Here is a 26888-nt window from a genome sequence, read left to right as displayed (position 1 = left end):
CGTCACGTCACGGCATCCCATCGAATGAAATTTACACTCGTACCCTACTGGAGCTCGAGTATCAACAAACAGCATTACTGATATTTGCTCATTGCTGAGCATGTTTGAGGACTCGTCGTGTACCCCACAATTACGAGTAGTATAAGTCCCCGGGTACTTGCAAGTACCCGGGGAGTTTGCCGTCAGATGCGAATTCTTAGCTGTACAGTCGAATTGGATATTGGTTTCTCTGAAAATGTTAACCGTACCGCAACTGAACCCATGAAAACATTATTATTTTTTATTTTATTGATTATTTTTTTATTTTCCGAAGCGTAGCGAAGGTCTACGTTTTGATTCGCGCATTTTGCTTTTGTATGTCCGGATGTTCTCCTCTACAGGTCGCAATTCTTAACAGAATCTTGTGAAATTTTGTGACCGGATTCTATGTTTAAATATTTTTTTTTGTCTGTCCGGTTTCTGGATTTTTTTTTAAATGGCGGAGTTGTGATAGCTCGCGCATAAACAAATAGTCGTATCGGTACCATACGAGTGTTTTCTTTTTGAGATATGTTTATAGATTAAATGGCCAAAAATTCAGAAATTTTATTTCGCTAGTTTTGGAGGTATTAAGATATTTAGTTTTTACTTGAGAATGAGTAGCTAAATTTCGTCACCCCATCATGATGGCGTATTTTGCAAACGTTCGCTTTTTTTGTTTGCACAGAAGGTCTGGGTTCCATCCCCAGTAATTATATGCTGGAATAAAAAAATTGTATTTTTTTTCACTTATCGTATTGTTTTTTTTATTTACTATATTGTCATCGTGCCCAATAAGATATGCTCGCGAGGTCTACAGCTCACAGAGCCACTAGTATAGCTGTAATAATCTTAAATATGTACTTACAGAATTATTTGTGCCAACCTTTTCTCTTACCAAACCTGAAAAACACCGTGCTTTACCAACGGCGCGGCGATCAACGATAAACATCATCAAAGGGCGGAAGCGGACAACATCAGATAATCCGGGCTCTAATGGGTTCCTTCGTGAAATATGCCAACACGGCCCTACACCTGCTACCCTCGGCCATTACGGGAATGTCCGGACAGGGGGGACATTCGTTTAATAATCAATCAATCAATGATATAGGAATGATTGTTTTTCCCTAAACTGTATTTCAATAATATGTCTCTTCCCAAACCATTTCTCAACATTGCTTGTTTCCTTACGAAATATTTAAAAAGGTAAGTATGTATGTAGGTACCGAATTGGTGTCGCAAGCCGACCTTTTGCACGGACTCGACGGTCGAGCCCATTTGTCTTGGGCTCGATCGTGTCCTTTTCTTTAAGGATAATCGCTGCCCTGGTTACCTTTACAAAGTTTACAATAATGGCGCCGATATCATACCAAAGTTACTTTGCATTTTAAATTGACCTACGGCGCGATTCGGGAAATGAATTAGAGATTCACTAGATATGAAATAGTAAAGATATGTGACGTTCCACGGCAAAAGGTACCTTATGGTTGCTGTCACTTACGCTATTATTAATATATTAATAACGCCGCTCCAATATTCAGCCGGGGCAATGGTATATCTTTACTTTATCTTTACTTCATCTTTACTTCTTCATATCTAGTGAATCTCTAATTCATTTCCCGAATCGCGCCGCTAGTTTACTGATTTAGTATAAGTACTTGGTTGCAGTTAGCGCTAATATTAACGCAACAGTTTCTTCAGTTTCTTAATAGGTCCAGTCAGTAAAAGTAGCAAAGAGTAAAGTACACTTAGCAGAAGTACTTGAGCGGACGATGAGTCCATTGCAAATTTCCAAAATGATCTACACTTACGCTTATCCTCTTTACAACATAGCTACTTGTTCTGCTGACTGTATTTACTATTAAAATAGGTATTAAATCCTGTAGGATTTTTCACGAGACTTTAATCGCGTACCTACATGTGTAAGTAAGTAAGTATATATGTACACAAAAAATCCGCAAAAGCGGCAAGCACCTACCTACAACCATAATTTGTGTTTCACGCAGCGCAGCGTCGGTAAAAACTTGCGCGCCGCACATTGCTATCAAATATGAACAGGCGCTGTTTGTCAGTAATTCATGGGGGTCGGAACGGAACGGAACGGGGTCTCGGGAGCAGGACCATGGGAATTGCTGCGCAGATAGACGCGCTACGAGATAGCTAGCTTATTAATACGTAATGTTCTTAGGGTTATGATTTGATACAATAATAATGTGGCATAACGAACAAAATGTGGGAATAGATAAGATGAAAAACGTTTTCATTTCGCATTGATTCCTACCATCCTACAGTTCTTCCTAAAAATACCTACTATATTAATTATTGTCATAGGTATTAAATCTTGTTCCTTACTTTAATCTAGGTAGGTACTTACTTATTTACTTACATACAAATATGTATGTAGGTATGCAGAAGTGTTAAGCTAATAGTTTTGCTGACTGTACTGTACTGTCAGTTATCAATTCTAGATTCAACGCAAATGATAGTCAAGATACTTCCTTTATTTACTTCAGAAAGAAGCATACTTACTACCCCTTACTTCCTATTATAAAGGTCTTGTCTTGGTCTTGAATCAAACTCACTTCCAGTAGATATTTTCATATATTATTAGTGAAATTAAGAAAATCAACAGGACAAATGTTTTTCAGCAAAACGTCAATTCTCCCTCCTAATTATCTGTCAGGCTCTATTAAAAAAATAATATAGTATTGCCATATCAAAATGACGTTACCCAGTTTGACATAGAGTTGTCATATCAAAATCTAATAACACCCTAGAACATACATAGAGAGATATAGTACAGAATTAGTATTAAACTGTTATACATAATGTTATCATTATAAATGACCTTACAGCTCGGCCGTCCTTTTTTAAAGTGGGGTCCTCCCCATATAATTAATGAGAAAAACAAGTTCAGTTAAAATTGCAACATTAACACATTAAATAATCAAACAAAACAAAACAAGGGAACATCACATTTTGTAAATCTAATTACACAGTCTGTTGTGATCTACGACCATCTGTGCGGTGTTAATTGCTTAACACCATTCGTTTCTGCACTGATCACTTACAATCTAAATAACAACAATAATAACACTATAACTAATCTCATTAAACTATGTTGTTATCTACGATCATCTGTGCGGTGTTAATTGCTTAACGCCATTCGGTTCTGCACTGATCGCTCACAAACTAAATAATAACAATAATAACACTACCAGTCTCATCATAGTCTGTTGTGATCTACGACCATCTGTGCGGTGCTAATTGCTTAACACCATTCAGTTCTGCACTGATCGCTCACAAACTACATAACAAAAATAAGAACACTACCAGTCTCATCATAATCTGTTGTGATCTACGACCATCTGTGCGGTGCTAATTGCTAAACACCATTCAGTTCTGCACTGATCGCTCACAAACTAAATAACAAAAATAAGAACACTACCAGTCTCATCATAATATGTTGTGATCTACGACCATCTGTGCGATGTTAATTGCTTAACACCATTCGGTTCTGCACTGATCGTTCACAAACTAAATAACAACTATACTAGTCTCATCAGCTCATCACAGTAAATAGCCATATGTGCAGTATTAATTACATAATACCATTCATTTCTGCACTGAATATAGTCTAATCACTAAACATCCTCAAGGTAACAGTATAACAATATAACAGCAATATCTTTCATTCTTTTTTTTTTTATATCAGGTTACTTATTATTGTTTTTTTTTTGTTAATCTTTCTAAGTTTAGCATAATAACGTTAACTTTAATCAGTCTCACTTGAGTTACAATTATCCTTATCATTCATATCACTACTATCACTGGTATAATCTTTAAAACTAAGCCAGGGGTGAATCTTGTCTAGTGCTACAACATTTTCATATTTTCTGTTTCCCTTTTTAGTTAGAGGTGTATCTTCAATTAGAAACCTATCATTCGGTAGAACTTTTATAATCCGGTACGGCCCATGGAACTTAGGGATCAACTTTTTTGATTTACCTATGTGATCCTTATCTGTAATAGTCCTTTCTACTCTAACCAAATCGCCGATATTATAAGACTTGCCTACCCGCCTATGTTTATTAAATTTCCTTCGAGAATATTCCTGTTGTTTATCTATTTTATCTTTAGCTTCCGTTCTTAATTGTATTAAATTATCACCTGTTACTCGCTCGGAAATTTCATCTATTGCATCATTTAACTTATTTTCTGATGTGGTTATAAAGTTACAGCCAAATAATAATTCCGATGGACTTTTACCTGTCGTTTTATTTACCGTAGTATTAATTCCTAATTGGATTTGTCCTACATATTCATCCCAAGTGTTATCGTTTTTTCCATGACATGAAGTACTTAAAGCGTCCAGTATTGTACGGTTAAATCGTTCAACTTGGCCGTTCGCCCTAGGTGAGGCAACTGCATTTAGCACGTGCTTAATACCTGTTTCGTTTGTATATTCCTTAAATTTAGCACTAGTAAAACAGGACCCTCGGTCTGTTATCAGACGAGACGGAGGCCTAAAATAACTAAAGTGTTCTTTAAAAACTTTTATAGCAGTACTCGTTTTTGTGTCTCTTACAGCCCGAATACCAACATACTTTGTGAACGCATCAACTATAACAAGTATATACATATTGCCTCTCCTAGAGCGCACGAACGGACCTAGATGGTCGGCATGAACTGTGTGGAAAGGCTTTTCGATCTTTGGAATCGGATGCAACAGCCCTTCCTTGCATCCTCCTGGAGCCTTATGGTGAGCACACTCAAGACACGCGGCTACGTATTTTTTTGTAAATCGCCGCATTTTTGCGAACCAATAAGTGTTACGCAATCGACTTAAAGTTTTTTCGAAACCGAAATGCCCAACATTATCATGATTCATGCGCAAAACCTGCCACCTAACACCACGAGGCACAACCCACCTTAGACTCCCGTCCTTTAAAATTCGGTATACATAATTTCCCTTCAACCGGTAATTCTTTTGAACATCTATTATCAATTTAGTATCTTCGTCTTGCAAAATGTGTTTAATACGCTTCAATTCATCATCGTCATCTTGTACTGTTGCTATCCAATCTTTAACATCAATATTCAGAACATCGATAACATGAGGTCGTGAATCATTCGTGGGGTCAGCAACAGGACCACGGCTGAGAGCGTCTACGTGTGCCATACGACACCCTGGCCTGTACTCTATCTCACAGTCGTACTCCTGAAACTGAACCCACCAACGAGATATACGAGGTATAAGATCTCTTTTGGTAAGTGTAGTCCGCAACGCGTTACAGTCAGTTACGATTTTAAATTTTACGCCAAGTAAGTACACTCTAAAACGGTTTAAAGAAGCGACTACAGCAAGTGTTTCTAATTCAAATGAGTGCAATTTTTGTTCGTCTGCAGTGGTTTTTCGACTGTAATACGCTACGGCTCGCAGCAACCCATCCAAACCACGTTGCATCAAAATGCCAGCAATGCCAAATTTAGAAGCATCACAATGCAATTCTGTTTCTAATTTAGGATCATACAACGCCAAGATGGGGCGTTCTACTAATTTCTGTTTTAAAGCGTTAAAAGCTTCTGTATGTTCGGTTGACCATTTCCATTCTAATTTAGTTCTTAATAGATCAGTTAAAGGACGTGCAATCAAGGCAAAATTTTTGACAAATCTACGAAAAAAACTAGCTAACCCAATAAAACGTCGTACTTCATGAACATTCTTTGGTGTCGGGAAATTTGAAATCGCTATTGTTTTTCGAGCACCCGGTCGTATACCTTCACCACTTACGTGAAAGCCCAAGAAATCCAATTCTTTATAGAAAAAGTAACATTTTTTTAATTTAAGTGTTAATCCAGCTTCACTTATGAGATTCAATACCTCATCTAAACGTATTAAGCCCTCTTCAAAATTACGAGCTGGAATTAGTATATCATCCATATAGATGATAACATACTTAACTTTTGCAAGCACCTTGTTCATCGTCCTTTGGAACACGGACGGCGCATTGGCTAACCCAAAAGGCATACGTTTATATTTATACTGCCCGTCCGGGGTCACAAAGGAAGTCAGATCCTGTGATGATTCCGCAATCGGAATCTGGTAGTATCCAGAGGCAAGATCAAGGCTAATAAACAGAGAATTACCTGCTAACCTGTCCAGCTGATCATCTATAAGTGGAAGGGGGTAATGTTCCTTCCGTGTTTTGCCATTCAAAGCCCTATAATCAACACAGAGTCGCTTTTCTCCAGTCTTCTTTTGCACCAATAAAATCGGACTAGCGTAAGACGAATTTGATTCACATACTATGTCAGCATCTATCATTTCCTGTACCATTGTACGCACTAACTCTCGTTCGGGATAAGACAATCTATAAGGACGATATACAACTGGCTGCTTGTCTGTCAATTCAATTTCCATCTGAACTACATTTGTAAAACCTAAATCTTTTAAGTTATTTGAGAAGCAAGCCTCGTGTTTCTTTAAAACCATTTTCAATTTTGATATTTCGTCATCACACAGATGTTCACTTATATTTAAATCCGTACAAGTATCATCTACCAGGTTGAGAGATTTTACATTGAGACAGAAATTTGTTGTTGTTACGCGAGTAACCAGCTCCCCTTTTAGCAATGTGAGCGGTAAGTCAGTGATGTTTTGTACTAGTATTCCACATTGACCTTTTTCAATAATATATTCACCCGGCAAAAGATATAATTCAGCATTAGGTTTCCCGCGCAAACCACCTTTTACATATACCGAACCTGAGTAATCTGTGTCTGATCTTACGTGAATAACCATTATTTTATTTGGTGAAATTTTTGTGTCTTCTAATAATATAAGCTGTAACTTAACCGGGAATCCTTTTTCAATAATAAGGGTATAATCAGTTTTTGTAATAATTATCCCAGGTTTCTCTGTAAAACTATGACCTACTAATACTGGATATTTAATGACACAATCATCAACAATATATGTATCTACTGTTTCAATTATATTATCTATCTCCATCTCAACGCTCACGTGACCTAAAGGCACAATGGCATTTGGTCCTATTCCTTTCAAAAGTGGAAGTTGACTATGTGTTTTCCAATTTATTCCCATCCTAACTGCCTCACTATATCTCAATAGTGTGCCTTCGCTGCCCATATCTATATAACCATGTGTAAGAAAATTATTTATTTTTATATTTTTAAAATATTTGCTATCACGGTTAGTGTCACCCTCAAAGTGTTTATCAAAATTAACACGCAGAACATTTTTTTCAGGTACACTCTCACCCCTGTCATTGCCTGGTAATTTTGGACAGTCTGTAGATAAATGCCCAATTCTATGACAAATATTACACCTTAAAATGGTTTTTGTACATTTATAACTAAAATGACCCGGTTCCTTACAGTTGTAACACACAATAGATTTTGAATGGGATTTTGAATCTGTATTTGAAACACCTTTTAAGTTATCACTTACCGCATTTGAAGTTTTGAGTTGTTTTGTCCAAGACCCAGAATTAAATTTTTGTTTTTCTGAATCCCGTGATTGTTTGGCAGATTGAAAATATTCTAACACTTGTTCTGGTTGTTGACATTTTAATGCCTTAGCACCTAACCGAACCGATCTATCATCAATTCCACTCAAAATACAATCTACAGCTCGCTTTCCGTGGATATCACAACGATTTAATAAATTTAATTTGGCATAAAAGTAAAGCTCTAAAGATTCATTATACTTAACTCGCTTATTCAGCATTTCTGTTAACAGTTCAGCATAATCATCAACGCTAGGGAATGATTCAATCAATTTTGTTTTCCATTCCGGCCACGTGAATGACATAGATGGTAAAGCTAAATACCAGTTCTTCGCAACACCAGACAATTTGGGTAATGCATAATGGATGATCTGATCATCACCCCAGTTATATAATTTTGCACACTCGTCTACCTTATTCAGCCACATATGTATAGTTTGCTCTTTAATCATTGGGTTAAATTCTGGTATTACATTGCCTAACATAGGAAATTTATTACCCTCTGGCCTGTTCTGTTTTAATGTTTTAACTAATTCTCTAAGAAATTGCTGATGTTCATTACCTTGAAATGTGTTCACATTCTCAATAGTCGTCAGAACTGGTTGATTCTCACCACTCTGCTTGGAAGTACCCGGCATGTGTGCGTGGTTGCGGCTCCCTAGATTGCGCCTGCTGTCATGAACGCGGCTACAGCTTCGTTGACTACGGCTCCGACTCTGCTGATCACATCCGCCGCTCTCACGACCACTGCTATAGCTTCCACTATGGCTCCTGTGATGACGAACACGGCTTCTACTATGGGAACTACGGTTACGTCGACCACGATTCGAGCTGCGCCGACGGCTGGTACTACGACTTCTTCGGTTTTCGTAGTCGCGTTTTCGACTGGGTTTTCTGCTTCGCGTACGATGCCGGTCCCGCCTGTGTTCGGACCGACTCCTCCGACCTTCATCGCACGCTACACGAACACTTTTCGAACGTCGATTCCGTATACTTCTACTTTGTTCGCGTTCATGGCGCCGTTGAACCTTCTTTTTCGCACGCGCCGATCTATGTTTACTGCGGCTGCGACCATTCTCTTTCTCATTACTATTCATTGTTGGAAGTTTCGTCCACAACGACGAAACAAAAATGTCACATTTATTTCAACAATTGTGGGCTTCTTCGGTAATTGTGCCACTTCTGAGTTATAAAGGTCTTGTCTTGGTCTTGAATCAAACTCACTTCCAGTAGATATTTTCATATATTATTAGTGAAATTAAGAAAATCAACAGGACAAATGTTTTTCAGCAAAACGTCAATTCTCCCTCCTAATTATCTGTCAGGCTCTATTAAAAAAATAATATAGTATTGCCATATCAAAATGACGTTACCCAGTTTGACATAGAGTTGTCATATCAAAATCTAATAACACCCTAGAACATACATAGAGAGATATAGTACAGAATTAGTATTAAACTGTTATACATAATGTTATCATTATAAATGACCTTACACTATATCTATGTAAGTATATACATAGATATATTTACTACTAGGTACAGACGGTACCGTCAACAAAAGTAGTGATTCGGACGTAGGTTAGTACCTAGCTAGTGGTAGGAGTAATGTACATTACTTGGCCTTACATCACTTTATTATCTGAGGAGCGAGCCCATTCCTGCTCTCTACTCGGTTCGGCTCTCGGTAATCTTCGGGCCGTGTCATGGTGAGACAGCAACTTTACGGCCCGTGTCTACGACGACCCCTGACCTCTGTCGTCCTTGGATTTATTCAATGTCAGGTGGTGCAATAAAACCTTTGTCTGGAGCATTGGAAGAAAACATAGGAGTCACACGAATATATATGTAGGTACCTAGGTACTTAATATTGTAAAGGACTTTTTTTACTTCGCGCTCTTATCTGAAAGTATGTACGTAAGTGATAAAGGCTCCCGTACAAATGTTTTTTACGCGACTTCCTAAATGGGTACAATGGGTACAGTACAGTGTGCAATGTTGAGCTATACGCTTCCCGGAAGGCAGGTACCGTGTCGCTTGGCAAAAGGCGGAAACTCCTAATCTAATGGAACATGGAACCCATGCTTTCGTAATCACTGGGCCCTTAAGTTCGCTCATTCGGCAACATTCAGAAATGAGCGAACCACTGAACACAAGGACACGGCGCGGGGGGGAGCGGGCGATCGATCGCGCCAGCTGGGTGTGTGTCCCCCGCGGCGGACACCCCCGCGGGACCGGCGAGGGGGGTTTTTACTTGATATTTCTTACAAAACTACTTAGAACCGTAAGAAAACATATCGGAACTCATGAAAATAGAACAATCTAATGGACTTTTGCAATTATTTGTCGTTTTTTATCGAATTTCTACAATATTCCCAAACAAAGACTGCACCTAACCCTGTCTGTACCACCAAACGCTAGAACGTGACCCATGATATGCACCACTCAAGTGCGAGCGAGACAGGGTTACCGGCGTTGCGCAATCGACCAGCTGATTTTGACTGTTGCCAAGCGGGCATGTTGGAAGGGATTATAAACAAAAGCAAGCTTTGAATATGCATGGTGTGATATTTGAACGCCCCTCGTTGCACCGGCCGCCTGTTAACCCAAAACGACGTAAGTAAGTAGGTATTCTGAAGATTTTTACGCCCTTTTAGTAGTAAAGCGTTGAAGAGGACGCTTAGAAACAAAGGACGCATTCTGGCTGAATGTTTGAAAAGCTCTCTCGCAACTTTTTTACGACATTTTTAAGTTCCGACGGCGAACAACGAACATGATAAGTAGGGAGCGCCGTCAGTCTACTCTACTGTTAGGCGCCATTCATTTATTACGTAAGATCATTTTTGCCAGTTTATGACCCCCTCCCTCCCATGTAAGGAAAAATAAGAATACGTAAGAATCTAATATACTTAATTTTAGTTTTTCGGTAATAATCAATTTTGGTCTTATTTTAAAGATTTCCATTATCACTCATCTTACATTATCATTTTGATCTATCCAGGGACGCAAAACACACTCAGAAAGTGAATCTGCGACTGGAACATCTCTGGAACAATGGGTTTTCAAAGTATAATCATAACTTCGCGCATTTTAAGAGCAAGAACCATCAAAACCCCCTCCCACCTCCTTGTAAGAAAAAACTAGACAGGGTCGAGAACCTGTCATCTATAGGTACTAATAGACCTATTTTATGTATTTTTTTCAAAATTTTAGACCTAGTAGTTTCGGAGATAAAGGGGAGGGGGTGGTCATTTTTTGCCTATTTTCTTGAATAACTTCTAAACTGTTTATTCCAAAATTATAAAAAAAAATATATTTGAGATCCTTACAATATGCTCTTTCTTTTGATATGTAACATGATATATTAAAAAAAAATATTTTTTTAATTTTTTCCTTTACCTCCCAAAAGTGGCCCCCATGTTTAAAATTCATTTGTTTACGTTACATGTCCGTATTTGGATCACAAACTTACATATGTGTACCAAATTTCGGCTGTGACAGACGGAAAGACAGACAGACAGACAGACAGACAGACAGACAGACAGACAGACAGACATACAGACGCACAAGTGATCCTATAAGGGTTCCGTTTTTTTTCCTTTTGAGGTACGGAACCTTAAAAAGTGTAATAAAAGCTAAATGAAACTATCTGCCTTGCTTTTGCTTTTGCATTGCTTTCTTGGGGTTAGATTAGATATGAGAGTATCACGTCACGTATCATTCGTGGTATAGGTACTGTACAAAAAATATCAGCCATATCGTATCTGGGGAAGCGCAGCAAAAAATAAAGGCTGAAATGTAATGATTCTAAAAATATACCATATTTTTAGAATCGTCTCAAAAAGCCCTTTCATATGATACCAATACCACACACGATAGGTTTTTGAAAAAAACATCCATACAAAAAAAATAAGTAGGTAGGTACTTACTCAGCACTCCCTGGGGAACAGTGGGTCAAAAATTTTGTTTTGACCTCTAGTATGCGTGTGCCAAACGGCTATTAAACTGTATTACGCCCTTTTTTGCGTAGGTACTTATATACACCTTTCACTGACACTAATAGGAAGGCGACTATATTGGTCCCCTGGCGGGCGCTGCATGTTGCGTCCATGCAAATGTGCAATATCCGCATCCGCCCGGACTCGCTGCAACTGCAAACCGCAAACATGGACATATGGAATGGACAGCCAGCGATGTACATACATATCGGGAATTCGGTATACCTACAGACAGTAGGTACTTGTATGTAGCATGGTATGTATAAATAAATAATAAATAAATAACTACATTAATTGACTCGCTTCTTGAGAGCCTTTTGAGAGCTATAAAAATCCCACAGACCTTTACGGGTCCGTAAACTTCGCGAGGATTTGACCCGAAATTTTAAACGCGTAAAACTCGCTTCTCGCAAATCGTCGGCGGTGGAACAGAAGCTTGTTGTTTGCGTACCTATATACTTGCCTAGAGACGTTGTTCCTCGCTTACAGACGCTGCATAAATCATCTGTCAAGATGTTGAAGGCCTGAATGAGGTACTTACTACAGTACCTACTACCATGATTTTTTCTTACTTGCCAGGACTAGTGACTAACAAGAATACGGTACCTATTTATAAGCGGTGAATAAGAATTTATTTTTATTTATTTATTTATATGAGCCTAGAGTGTCCCACTGTTGGGCAAAGGCCTCCCTCCTCCCTTTCCACGCATCCCGGTTTTGACCCGTCTCCCACCAGTTCCTATCAAAGGCGTCAAGGTCATCTCGCCAACGCCGTCGAGGTTTGCCGCGACCCCGGGTTTGATGTGGGACCCAATTGGTTGCTGTTTTTGCCCACAAGTCATCCGGCATACGGCAAACGTGTCCCGCCCAGTCCCACTTCAGCTTGGCGGCTGTTTCAGCTACGTCGGCTATTTGAGTTTTGGAGCGTAATACAGTATTTTTGATGCGATCGGTCAACTTCACGCCGAGAATACTACGCTCCATGGCGCGCTGACAAACCTTAAGGTTGGATTTCTGAGCTTTTGTCAAAGACCAAGTCTGAGCTCCGTAGGTCAGGATGGGAAGAATGCACATGTCCATGAGCCTTCTTTTTAAAGATATAGGGAAATCTCCCTTCATCTGCTCCTTCATGGACCAATAGCTCTTCCAGGCACTTCCGGTTCGTCTTGCGACCTCCTTGTCCTGTCGTGCCTGGAAAGAGACTATTTGGCCCAGGTAAATGTATTTCATAACTTAAGAGCTTTGCTCTCTTAGGTATTTACAATAAAAAAATCGAATACCTACGAATAATAATTTTTGAATACCGCGCCATCTCTGAGCATCATTTTAAACTACTGCAATTACTTTAAGCTGGTGTAGCTCTCAAGGTGACACTAGCTGTCATGTGGTGTCATCCTAGATGGCGCTCAAAAAATCAGTCTACTTTGTAATTTATTGGGATTTACTCACGATTTACTAAATATTATAATACAGAATTATATACTTTTGTACGTAATTGTCAATTTGAATGATAGAAATAATCCGGAATTGATATAATTTTCTGGATTTTACAAAATCGATTCTTCAGTTCAGCTGTCAAAAAACAGCTGTCAATGTATTGTCAATGGTTTGCAAAATGTCAAAGTTGACAACACAAACTCAGCATTAAAATCGAACCGTCGATTTTGAGCTTTTGTGAAGTTTTGCGAACTGTAAATTACATTTTAAGCAATAATCTGTTTGTTAAAAATAGTAAATAAGCAAGTGGAATATTGTTGTGATGAAGTGATATAGTGTAGTTGAAGTGTTTTAAGTGAGCTGTCGCGCTGGACGGCCCGGAGCGCGAGGGGCCCGCGGAGGCGGAGCAGGACCCCTGGAGACACATGCGTGCCATGGACGTCGACAGGCACATGTAACCATCATTATATAGTACCTCCAGTTTTGATAGTTCGCATACAACATCCTGCTATCTTCATGCTAAGAGCCTGAACATTAGATCACAGTACTACTGTGTAACTACCTTCTAACTTCTAAATAGCTATTGCTGGCTACCTGCTTATATCACTATTTACTCTATTTTGTGCATACCTACCGTTATTGTAAAGGTTTTTGATGTTGCTAAACTATACTATTAAAATTTATTGCAGTTTAAGGAAGGAAAACAAGATTCTCAAGTTGATCTCTTATTTTTTGACATCAAGGAGATTTGAACCTTGGCATGTTTTGAGGATATGCAAACTAAATATTTGGTTTTAGAAAACTTTGCCAAATGGCAGAGTTATAGGAACATTTATTTAGCAAAGACAGCTTGTGAGTGTTACAGCTCATAGACTAAATTTATGGTTGAGTAGCCATAGTTTATGACAATCTTTGAAACTTCATTCTTTCCTCATGGTTACAGGGCAGCCGAGGAGAGCAGCGCTGTGGAAGGGGACGGGGACAGGGGCCGCTACAGGTAAACCATGTTGTGAGCTAGTAGCTTTATTCTGTAGCTAAGTTTGTTCAGAATTAATAATGACAAAATGTGGCAATGTCAAATTTCTATGACAGTATGATGTTTTTAATGACACTCCCTCCGTTTGTTCTATTCGAGCAGGTACAAAGTTAGCTTTTCACAGACTCTACTTTGCAATTTAAAGAAAATATATACCCACCAAAAACATAAATGTAAAAAAGGAGAGCCAAGTTCAATACAAAAATTATGCTTGGCTGTGGGGCTCGCCGCAAAAAGAATGGAGATCTAAATGAGTGCCACTGCCAAGTTCTATGCAAAATCCAAATATGTATTTATAGGAACAAAATAACATTATAAACAAGTATTAAACTCTATTTCTTTGCTTTATTGGATACCTATAACAATTGCTGTTATTTAAAAAAATGTGAGATCTTAAAGTAGGTTAGATTTGACTTGGCCAGTTTTCATTATATCAATCATTTTATATATATTGTAATTCTGATAAAACCTGGCCAAGCCAAATCTAACCTACTTTAAGATCTCACATTTTTTTAAATAACAGCAATTGTTATAGGTATCCAATAAAGCAAAGAAATCGAGTTTAATACTTGTTTATAATGTTATTTTGTTCCTATAAATACATATTTGGATTTTGCATAGAACTTGGCAGTGGCACTCATTTAGATCTCCATTCTTTTTGCGGCGAGCCCCACAGCCAAGCATAATTTTTGTATTGAACTTGGCTCTCCTTTTTTACATTTATGTTTTTGGTGGAATATCAATACTTTTTGTAAAGAAAACTAGGCAGGTATTGAGATTTAATGTTTTTTCTTGTGTTTCCGCTGTATGGTTTTTACTTCTGTTCTTTGTATAATTATGTGGTGCCGCGCTCCGCCGACGACACACCGTTGGCCGGTTGTTTAGAGCGTATTACAAGTTTTTTGTATGGGGACACCACTTATTTTTTGACTAAACTTTATTTTAATATAGCAAATATAATAATACATATATTGGGGTAGTTTCAAATATCTGCTTGTAACGGTTCCAACGCTACAATAAAAAAATATTTTTTTGTATGGGGACCCCCCCTATTTTTTAACTTTTTTTTATTTTTAGATTTTTTCCTACGGTTACACACAATAACCGAGCTGGATTCCAAATTTCATCCTTCTAGGTCATCTGGAAGTAGGTTAGGTTTAGGTACTTATATGTCAGTCCCAATAAAAAGTGGTTTTTTTGTATGGGGACCCCCCCTATTTTTTAACGTTATTTTATTTTTAGATTTTTTCCTACGGTTACACACAATAACCAAGCTGGATTCCAAATTTCATCCTTCTAGGTCATCTGGAAGTAGGTTAGGTTTAGGTACTATAAGTCATAAGTCAGTCTTAAAATTTACGACTTTTTGACCTTCATACCTTTATAACCGTTTGAGCTAGCTTCATGAAATTTGGGCTTCTAGATATCCTTATGGATATAATTAAACACACGTAGTTTTATGTGTTTACGTCAAAGATGTTTTGAGTTATAGAAGGGTCAAAAGTGGCACCAAGTGGTTCGTGTAATATTACACTCGGCGCTGGCTAGCCAGTTCCTTTGCTTGGACTTGGCTTGACACGCTGCCGCGTGTCTAGATTAATGAAATTGGTTTGTTCTTTAATTATTGTTCAATTTGTGTATTACCTAGTGTAGTTCTTATCCAGATTAAATATGTTGATTATAGAATTTGTTTATTTATTTATTAATATCATTGGTACGGCCCTGGCTTCGCACAGGCACAGGTAAACCTTAACAAATTATATAGGTACTTAAACCTTCCTCGTGAATCAATCTATTGATAGGTGAAAATTGAATTAAAATCGGTTCAGTAGTTTGTGAGTTTATCATGAACAAACAGACAGATGCAGTGGGGGACTTTGTTTTGTATCTAAGATGTAGTGTGATATTGAAATAATAGCTAAAGTAAAAAATACTGAAAAATTTAAATTAGGGATGGGATCTGTCTATAAAGTCCAATCTTTCAGCTTGATCTGCAGCAAAACAATTCCATGTTATGTAAATAATATTTATACATATTTAATAAAAAACAAACATACTAATTCACATTAAGAAATATTTGTTTACCTACAAGCTGCAGACTAGTTTGACCTTCAAGTTTCGACATGAGTGTAGTATTGTAGGCAGGGATACGTCTTGCGTAATGCGCCCGCGCCTTCATCGCAAGGCTGTGCTCAAATTCATTCATAGATCTGTCAGTTATGTCACAGACAACTACAAGACTATTGGTGAATAAAAGTTTGGCGTTTAAAACTCATACTAAATCCGTGCACTTATTTAGTTCTCCGAATAAATTATGTGTTAGGATACTGATTATGTGTTAGGATAGTTTCTAAAGTTCGACCAGTCGAATGTGATCAATGATCATACTTGTACACTTACAGGAGTGATGTCGATTTTTTTATTTGTGGAGTAAATCTATGCTACCTGTTTAGAGCATGAGTTTTAAAAATGAAGATAAACGGACGAATATTTTCCTTTGGGTATGCCATTTTTAATAAATATTTTTTTTATTTCATTCATTTAGAGGTGAATGTAAAACTGAAAGATGATATTTATATTGCATGCAAAAAATGCACGAGGATTCATTCAATTTTATGCGCGTGCGGCATGTAGGAAAGGAACGACTTGATCAAAATGTAGAGACGTGAATTTGTTTTGGGGGCATTTCAGAAAAGTGTCAGGCATGTGACGCTATTTTCTTAACACTTCTGATAAAGCTAACCGCCGGTCGGGTGCGTCCAGGCCGCAGCCTAACTTTGCAAACTGTGTGGACGCTGGACGCCCGAGCGAAGCGTGCGGCGCGGCGTCCATTCTTTTAACAAATGCAAACGTGTGCGAATGCGAGGTTCGAGAGGTGCCAATTTTGTATTGTTTTACTCGTGGTCTTTTATCATTAGTATATTTTTTTAAATATTACAATGAATGGTGCCAAATACTTGCTTTAAGGTTCCATGGTATTTGTCTTATCTCCTACATTAAACAAAAGAATTCATCGCGTTTGGTGGCGCGCGTCGTGGTGGGGGTAGTGTTAGCAGGTAATTAAGGGTACAAAGTATGTCTGAGTTGTGAGTAGTACTATTTCATAAAAAAAAGGTGGACTATTTTAAAACTGTTAACAAAAGCGACCGTGTGAAGTACATTTGCAATTTCAGTTATGCAGTATATTAGGTAAGATGTTAAAAGATTTGCCAAACACATTGTTTCAAATTGTACCTACTTGAGCACAGAAAGGGAAAATTTCGAGAACAGCACATCGTTAGTGCACGACGCTGTAATATCTTGGACGCTCGACGCAACGCTGCACGCCCCGCCGCCACGTGTCGCTTGACGCTCATCAGTCTCATCAGCTCATCACTGAGGCCGTACACTATTAGGTTATACTTACATGTAAATTGGTTGCAATGTGTCCATTAACTCGTTATAAGAGTTTGCTCTTTATCATTAAGACAGGAATATTTTTAGTCTATTTTTTCCAGTAGGCAAAGACACCAAATTCGAATTTTGTAATACGGTAGATGGAAATTTCGCCTTCGCGCCTGCATCAAAATTTGCCGCCTCTTCTGATAAAATTGTCTTGCGTGACTTGGCTGTACGCTGTACATATCTGTTTTATGTTTCCAGCCTGATGGTCCGCTGCGCTTCGCAATCATCGCTAGATGAATGTTCCCAGCGCGCAGAAGCGGCGGGCGGCGCGCGCGCTGCTCACGCTACACGCTTATTGGACGCGCTCGCGCGCCTGCGCAGTGATGACACACTTTGCGACGTACGACTGAGGGTAAGTAGTCACAATTCACATCACATGTAGACAAAATACTACTACGGACAGAGTTGAGTTAGTTTTAGTTCTCACTGTAATGGTCCGCTGTGTGAAGTCGTCGTTATAGAGGAATGTTCCCAGCGCACAGTAGCGGCGGGCGGCGCACACGCTGCTCACGGTACGCGCTTTTTAGACGCGCTGTTGCGTTTGCTTAGGGATGACTCGCTCAACGACGGCAGGTTCCATGTACGTTGTTATAGTAGATAACGAATTGACCGACGCGTCTCTGCTTCCACTTGGGGAAAAATTCTTTATTATTTTATTTTTAGCAAGCAGATTCCAAAACTGATAACGGTTTTTGTTTGTCAGGCATGCGCGGAGGGTGGCGCGGGGGACACGGAGGACGAAGGCGTCGCCGCGCACCGGGCGGTGCTCGCCGCGAGCTCCCCCTACTTCAGAGCCATGTTCACGCAGTTCGACGAGAGGACGATGCCCACCATCACCATACAGGTCAAAAAGCAAATTAGCTGAACCAGGCACCCCACATCTCGGCTCCGGTCTCCCGGTCCGCTTTTTAAGATACTTTGACTTTACATTAAATTCGGTTTCAATTTCAATGTCAGTTTTCTTTCAGCCACGCACGGAAGCACACCACTATGGAGCGTTCTTGGCTGAGCCTTAGACCTTTTGAATTTGTCTAAATTATTATTTCGCGTTGCTCTTTTTTGACCGTTTGCACTTTTCTGTTAACAGAATGTGGAGCCGGAAGCGTTGCAAGCCATCGTCGACTACGTGTACAATCCCGATTCTCTGATCATCAACGAGGAGAACGTACAGGTACCTATTACAGTCAGTACAGTCGACCCATCCGGTATTTAGTCTAGTCCCAACTATTTTATCCACCGAGTCACCTAGCTTAACGATAACTGGCGGGAGATGGCACAGGATCGAGACAATAGGCGTGTACTCGTGTGACTCGTGTCGGAGGCCAAGACTCATTTTGGGTCGCCGCGCCATCAAAGTAAGTAAGTAAGTTACCTAGCTTACCCACTCATAGATACCTGAAGGGAAGACAGTCCACAGTCCATATGTTTTGTGGCGCTAAGACCTCGCTTCGCTCAGTCAACTAACTATGAAATGTTAGATCGAGAAAAGTCTGCCGCGATTTTGATAGCCCACGCGGGGCGAGCGTCATCTTAAACGTCAAACTCGTATGAAATTATGACGCGTAAATAACACTTGCACCTCGGGGGCTATCAAAAACGCTGCAGAGTAATCTCGGGTGTAACTCCCCCCCCCCCCGCAGAGCATCCTGTCGGCGGCGTCGCTGCTGCAGGTGCTGGGCGCGCGCGCGGGCTGCTGCGCGTTCCTGGCGGCGGCGCTGGCGCCCGACAACGCGCTCGGCATCCGCGCCTTCGCCGAGCTGCACGCCTGCTCCGAGCTGAAGATAGCCGCCGACCGGTTCCTCGACCGCCATTTTCTCCAGGTACTCTCTGAACATATACGGCGTCGCATCGACTGATCCGTATGTCTTCATTTATTATTTTAAATGATGTTTTTTTTTTAAATGTTCGTTTTAGGTTCTCGAACAAGACGAATTTCTCGGGCTCTCGGCGGAAACGCTCGCCCGTCTGTTAGACAGCGACCGTATCGCTGCCCCTGACGAAGAAGTCATTTTGGACGCTGTGCTTCGGTGGATGAGGCATGAACCGGAAACGAGGTAATGTAAATTTTGAATTTATAATGTTGGACGCGTTTGTATGGCATTATTTTTGAAATAAATCAAATATTGTACTGATATTGCGAGCGATGAATAGTTTATTAACTTTTAAGTGAGCACATTAAAATCTTTTCCGGCTAACGCCGAACGTTTAATGTTAGAACGTTCGCTAATTTTCGGCTAATTTTTTTCAGCTTACTATAAATAGTTGTAGTAAGTTCTAATTATCCGGCCTTTTTCCCATTTGCGACATATAGTAAAGTATGTGTATGTTTGCAGGCGCGCACACCTCGGCACTTTACTGGCGCACGTGCGCCTGCCGCTGCTGCCGCAGGACGTGCTGGTGGCGCGCGCCGCCGCCGAGCCGCTCGCCTCCGCCGGCGTGCAGGTCACTCGTTATCACTCTAGTCTCAGCTTAATTAACTATCGTAGACCAAATCGATTATCCCTAAACTTTGTAATAGTAAACGTGGCATCTCGGCACTTTAAAAGCCTTTTATCGTCGATTCGAACGAAACGTTCTCTAAAGAGGACGCTCGAGTCGCACGCGTCTAAACAAGGTATATGCCGTATAAAGTCGTCGCACTCACGGGGGCGGTTCGGTTGCAGGTGAAGGACCTGGTGATCGAAGCGCTGTCGTTCCACCTGATGCGGCCGGAGCGGCGCGCGGCGGCCGCGGCGTTGTGCGCGCGCGCGCGGCCGCGCCGGCCCCCGCGCGCGCCCAGGGCGCTGCTGGTGGTGGGCGGCCAGGCGCCCAAGGCTGTGCGGGAGGTGACCGCTTAACGAGTATCCAATATTTCATGCGTACCTATTTTATAAACGTACTCTAATAAATATCGACTAATTTTCGTTCGGGCACAAAATTCCTCATCCCCATATCGTAACGCCGTAACGGTATTTTAAGTCTAACCTGTGCGAAGTAGCCCGAACTTCAAACTTTTCGAACCGTGCGATGAAGATCCGGAGTAAATTAGACTCTCCACTGACTGACTCGCGGGGTGGCATTGATCGTCGGCATCGTCAGCGGGACACCGATATAATTACACGCGTGCGATAAAGATAGGAACGGACGGACGATGGATGAAATTATTCGCGCTTAGCGTCCTTACTTTAGTTTAACTAATAAGCATCTAGTCTCGGCTTTAAAAACCTGTGCACGCCGGCTTGCGTGTGCGTGACGTGCACGTGTGAAATGTTGGAGCTGCACACGCACAAGTCACGCAAGCGATGTGCCGTCTCTCATAAGGATCTGTATACTACAACGCCGCACGCGCACGTGCACGTCACGCACACGCAGCCGGTGTGCCCAGACCTTAAAAGGTGGCAAGCGGGACAGTCACCCGAGGCTTCCTTCTTACAAGAGTTTCGTGACAATTAACCCTGGCATTTTTTTAAACTTAAGACCCGACGATAAAGGCCACACGCAGGTGTTCTGCTTGGAGTCTCGTAATGGTTATGGTCGCCGCCCGTTTACGTCTAAAGTGAGTGTGGTGTGTGCAGGTGGAGGCGTTCCACTTGGAGTGTGGTCGCTGGCGCGCGTGCGCCCCGCTGCCCTCGCGCCGCTGCCGCGCCGGGCTCGCCGTGCTCGACCAGAAAGTACTCGCCGTCGGCGGGTTCAACGGTATGACAAATGTCAAAACCTACCTAACCTACCACCCCCCTCTTCCCCACACTAGCGTCTTTACAGCGCGGGCATCTAGTCAGTGCTGTGGAAAACGTTCCGTCCAGGAGCAATAGAGTTGACTAAACTTGTTGTGTATATTCTGCTGATAAAATATACAAATGAGTAAATCTGACTATAATGATTGTATTTCAAGGTACTCTGCGTGTGCGCAGCGTAGATATATACTGCCCAGCAACCGACGCTTGGACGGTCGGCCCGGCGCTGTGCTGCCGGCGCTCCACGCTTGGCGTCTGTGTCGTGGACCGGACAGTTTACGCGGTGGGCGGGTAAGTGCGTTTGCATATAACGCGGATAAAATATATACCTATCTACTTCTAATAGCAACAAATATATTGTAGAATTTATTACTTTAAATAATCACCGATTATAATTGTTGAGGATTAAATTGGTTTAGGCCCATGACTTCAGATTCCCAATTCTACAGATTCTCTCATTTACGGATACCCAAATTTAACAGATAACAGATAATCATTAATTCTCTCATCTGTGTAAATTCAAGAATTGCTGGAAAATCGCCACATAGTCATTTCAATTGTTCGTACCTGATCGTAAGGCTTGATGTCAACAAGTCAACATTATCAAGCAACAAATAGAGAGCTTTTAACTGAATTGATTTACATAATTTGTTTAATTTATCACGTTTCCGTAGGTTCGACGGCACATCTGGCCTAAGCTCCGCAGAAGTCCTAATGCCGGGCGCCACCGAATGGCGCCCAATAGCCAGCATGAGCACTAGACGGTCTTCAGTCGGCGTCGGCGTGCTAGCCGGCAAGGTGTACGCCGTCGGCGGCTACGACGGCGCCGCGCGGCAATGTCTACACTCTGTAGAGAGGTGCGTGTTCTAATAGCGACCTATCCAGCATGAGCACTAGACGGTCTTCAGTCGGCGTCGGCGTGTTAGCCGGCAAGGTGTACGCCGTCGGCGGCTACGATGGCGCCGCGCGGCAATGTCTACACTCTGTAGAGAGGTGCGTGTTCTAATAGCGACCTATAGCCAGCATGAGCACTAGACGGTCTTCAGTCGGCGTCGGCGTGCTAGCCGGCAAGGTGTACGCCGTCGGCGGCTACGATGGCGCCGCGAGGCAATGTCTACACTCTGTAGAGAGGTGCGTGTAACACGCAGCGTGTTCTAATAGCGACCTAGCCAGCATGAGCATTAGACGGTCTTCAGTCGGCGTCGGCGTGTTAGTCGGCCAGGTGCACGCCGTCGGCGGCTACGACGGCGCCGCGAGGCAATGTCTACACTCTGTAGAGAGGTGCGTGTAACACGCAGCGTGTTCTAATAGCGACCTAGCCAGCATGAGCATTAGACGGTCTTCAGTCGGCGTCGGCGTGTTAGTCGGCCAGGTGTACGCCGTCGGCGGCTACGATGGCGCCGCGCGGCAATGTCTACACTCTGTAGAGAGGTGCGTGTTCTAATAGCGACCTAGCCAGCATGAGCACTATAGACGGTCTTCAGTCGGCGTCGGCGTGTTAGCCGGCAAGGTATACGCCGTCGGCGGCTACGATGGCGCCGCGCGGCAATGTCTACACTCTGTAGAGAGGTGCGTGTTCTAATAGCGACCTAGCCAGCATGAGCACTAGACGGTCTTCAGGCGGCGTCGGCGTGCTAGCCGGCAAGGTGTACGCCGTCGGCGGCTACGACGGCGCCGCAAGGCAATGTCTACACTCTGTGGAACGGTGAGTGTACGGTGCGGGGGAAAATCGGGAAAAGGAGAACGAGAAATTTCGAGAGATATAATTAAAACCTTCCGTTCCCAGATACGACCCGCCGTCGGACAGCTGGGAGCCGATCGCGGACATGTCGGCGCGGCGCTCGGGCGCCGGCGTGGGCGTGGTGGGCGGCGCGCTGTACGCCGTGGGCGGCCACGACGGGCCCGCCGTGCGCCGCTCCGTCGAGCGCTGGAGCGAGGCCGCCGGTAACATTACAGTACACACTTCAGATACGACCCGCTGTCGGACAGCTGGGAGCCGATCGCGGACATGTCGGCGCGGCGCTCGGGCGCCGGCGTGGGCGTGGTGGGCGGCGCGCTGTACGCCGTGGGCGGCCACGACGGGCCCGCCGTGCGCCGCTCCGTCGAGCGCTGGAGCGAGGCCGCCGGTAACATTACAGTACACACTTCAGATACGACCCGCTGTCGGACAGCTGGGAGCCGATCGCGGACATGTCGGCGCGGCGCTCGGGCGCCGGCGTGGGCGTGGTGGGCGGCGCGCTGTACGCCGTGGGCGGCCACGACGGGCCCGCCGTGCGCCGCTCCGTCGAGCGCTGGAGCGAGGCCGCCGGTAACATTACAGTACACACTTCAGATACGACCCGCTGTCGGACAGCTGGGAGCCGATCGCGGACATGTCGGCGCGGCGCTGAGTTGATGACTCGCCGCGCACGATAGACGAGACGTGACGTTCAATTCAAATAATTAAGAATCATTTCCTAAGAAAAGATACCAGGTGAGTGTTCGTCTGTATTAGTAAAGAGAGGGTAGAGGAGGGTAAATTTTCAGATTACCCCATTACACATACAAACGCAGCTCACGCACACTACCTCAATTTACTGGGACCGGTCAGTGACCCCTAAGGTTTTTTTAAAGGTGCTGTATCGAGTTTGGTGTTAACCACTAGCCTCCTTTGAGGAATCCAAAATGTCAAAGCGTTCCTTTGTGAGAAGACAGAGACAAACACTTTTTATATAGCTTTCCTTGTTTGTTCATGTCATGTCAGACGTATGTGACGTTTTTAAATGTAAATAATCCTAGGTAATTCATTTCGTTGTTGACTTCTGTATTAAGATAGAGGTACAAACAGCAACACTCTTAACTGTCCATCGGTGGACCCTATGCCTTTTGTAATATGGTTTACGAACTGTCTGTAATTACACTGATTTGGTTAAGTTTGTATATTTTTTAAATAATTTGTTATATTTTTAAAGTATTATGACTTGTGAATAAAAATAAAACAAAATTTTAATGACTAGATCTCCGTGTGACATTATTTATTTACCCTATTTATTTTGAACACAGTTTTTCACTGGTATCATCATTCGTATACGGCAAAGACATATGTAACTTCGTATAAGACGAATAAAGTCTAAGGAAAAAACGTGCCTCGGAAATCAAGAAAAAGTCATTCTCGAATAGATGCCGCACACACCTTTAGCCTATTCTCGGCTAGATGGCATGACGACACCGTTTCATATTTAACAATTTTAACACATAGATATCAGTGAATGAACATGGATCAAAATGATATAAAAATAATAAAATCATTTATCCATATATATATATATATATATATATATACATTTTTTTGATAATTTTATACGTTTTCATTTTGTGTTTTAGTCGTGTGTCAGATGGCAGTAAATATACTGTGACTACAAGATTTACTATGACAGGACCCCTCTGTACTATCTATTCTTTTTGGTATACGGACATGAATATTTGTCAATATATATGCCAAAACGAAATGTCAAAATAGGACGTTCAAGTACGCGACCGCCCCGCAGGAGCCCCAACGGGCATCTGAATCAATGGAGAATTTTGACAGATATGGCGGATGTATAGAAATTTTACGATAGTTTACATTTACGATTGAATTTCTCTGTTTCCTTTAAGAGGAAAAATGGGAAAAGCCTGATTCGTTGTAGTCCAGTTATCTGGCATTCAAAATCACTCGATTTTATAGCTTGAGCATCGATTTTTTTATACAAATTTTACTAAACGCTGACACTCGTTCATATCATTTTAGGTACAACTTTGCATGAGTGTATTTATCATATTGTAAAAGATTTCAGATTTTCAAGGGTGATTCGTTGTAAACCCACTCTTTGGGATAATAATGACATTTATTATATTTTATTTTATCAAGAGATGTGAACGCTAGCGAGACTAAACGGTGACTGCCTTTTTCGCTGATTTTGGTCGACGCAGTCTTAATTAAAGTCTAGTGATATCATGTTGTGTACAGGGACATGGTCACCAGTGGCCCCGATGGCGCATGCGCGCCGCAACGCCGGGGTCGTCGCCCACGAGGGCCGCTTGTACGTGGTCGGCGGCGACGACGGCGCCGCTAACTTAGCCTCCGTCGAAGTGTATGATCCCGCCACTGGTGAGTACTTGCAACACAAAAAAGTAATAGTATTCCATACAGAATGGCCAACCTCCACCCCACAGCGAAAGAAGTTATTTCACGCGTAGTTTCATTAAATTACAAAAGGTCCTATCATTTCATTAAAAACGTATTATTTCCTGACAATATTTTATGAAATACCTACTTACATCTTTTAGAAACTTGTAAAAGATTTCTGAAGGTTGACCATACTTGACAACTTGTTTATTTATTTATAACAGACAGTTGGAGCTTGCTGCCGGCGCCAATGGCGTTGGGTAGGAGCTACGCGGGCGTCTGTATCGTGGAGCGAGCCTGACCCACGGCCGCGCCCGCCTCCGCCGCCGCCTCCGCTACCGCTCCCGCCACGCGTGTTCAACCTACGTAAGAGCAACTATAGTATTTTTATGTGTAGTCGAGGTGCGATTGCAGATAGACGAGTTGAAAAGAAAGATTGTTTATTATAATACTGGTGCTCTTTTTTCTTTTCAGCTTGAAAATATTCGAACTCAATCAGTTGAAAAGTGCAACGTTGGTTTAACAGTCTACTGTCATTGTTTGTTATCCCACAGATATGCCAACGTGTCGGTGAGCGGGGCGGCGGCGGGAGGGGCGGCGGCGGGGGGAGGCGCGGGGGCGGCGGGGGGCGCGGGGACGGCAAGATGGCGGCCGCTGTACGTGCAGCGGCTACACAGGGCCGAGGCCGAACAGGTTTGTGGGAAACGAGTGGATTACTGTTCTATTTAATGTTTTTGTTGAGTGTGTTGAAACATGCCGGTTTTAAAAGAAGAGAAGGGCGAGGCCTTTTCCCAGCAGTGGGACACAACAGGCACATAATAATAATAATATAAATGATTGGTGGAAAAACTGAAGTTACATCTACATCCTTTTTCCTCGTCAGAATGTGTACGGCGAGAACATTTACGAGAGCGTGAACTGCCCGGGTGGAGGAGGAGGAGGCGGGGGTGCAGGCGGGGCGGGAGGGGGAGGGTACTGGTGGTGGCGCGTGGGGCGCGGCGGGCGCGCGCAGACGCTGGAGTTCAACAACCAGCGCCGCGCGCAGAGACACCAGCATCAAGGTACTCATACTGCCCGGGTGCGGGGGGGGGGTGCAGGCGGGGCGGGGCGGGAGGGGGAGGGTGCTGGTGGTGGCGCGTGGGGCGCGGCGGGCGCGGCGCGGGCGGGCGAGACACCAGCATCAGGGTAACTACCAGTTTCTGTTTGCTGTTTAGCATTGTGGGTGCTTGTCTGCAATAATAGTACATTATTGTCGAGGCTCGGAAGTAGCTACTTGCAGGCTGAGGATTCGTTTTAAACGGACGACCTTGGGAGTCCGTTTAATTGAATCCGAAGCCAGCAAGTAGGCTTCCAGCCGAGTCATATACAGTGTTTTTTTCAAAAATGGTGCAAGGAATATAAAAATCATAGAAATATTTTACAAAAGCAACATTCTTACGTATATATTTTCACAGAAAAAAGCCCTTGCCGCCTTTTTATTTTTTTAATAATAAAATAGAAGTGTATTTTTCTGCCGAAAATACGCCGTCGCCAACCTATTTGAGTCAGCTAAATAGTCGCGGTA

The 26888-nt window shown here is 42.4% G+C and overlaps 1 protein-coding gene across 1 annotated transcript; it reads left to right on the top strand.

Annotated features, from left to right (window-relative positions):
• Positions 1-13186: 13186 nt before the first annotated feature.
• Positions 13187-25687, top strand: LOC134672664 (ring canal kelch homolog). The gene is made up of 15 exons (XM_063530621.1): positions 13187-13438; positions 13928-13981; positions 17663-17816; positions 18168-18308; positions 18552-18635; positions 19105-19284; positions 19379-19518; positions 19798-19906; positions 20128-20289; positions 21019-21139; positions 21336-21468; positions 21852-22034; positions 22964-23121; positions 25166-25306; positions 25549-25687. The coding sequence occupies exons 1-15, from the start codon at positions 13410-13412 to the stop codon at positions 25623-25625; spliced, it is 1866 nt and encodes a 621-aa protein (XP_063386691.1). The 5' UTR covers positions 13187-13409; the 3' UTR covers positions 25626-25687.
• Positions 25688-26888: the final 1201 nt, after the last annotated feature.

Source organism: Cydia fagiglandana, chromosome 17 (assembly GCF_963556715.1).
Source record: "Cydia fagiglandana chromosome 17, ilCydFagi1.1, whole genome shotgun sequence".
Taxonomy (NCBI): Eukaryota; Metazoa; Arthropoda; class Insecta; order Lepidoptera; family Tortricidae; genus Cydia; species Cydia fagiglandana.
Note: the sequence above shows the minus strand (reverse complement) of the source record. Positions and strands in the feature narration are given on the sequence as shown.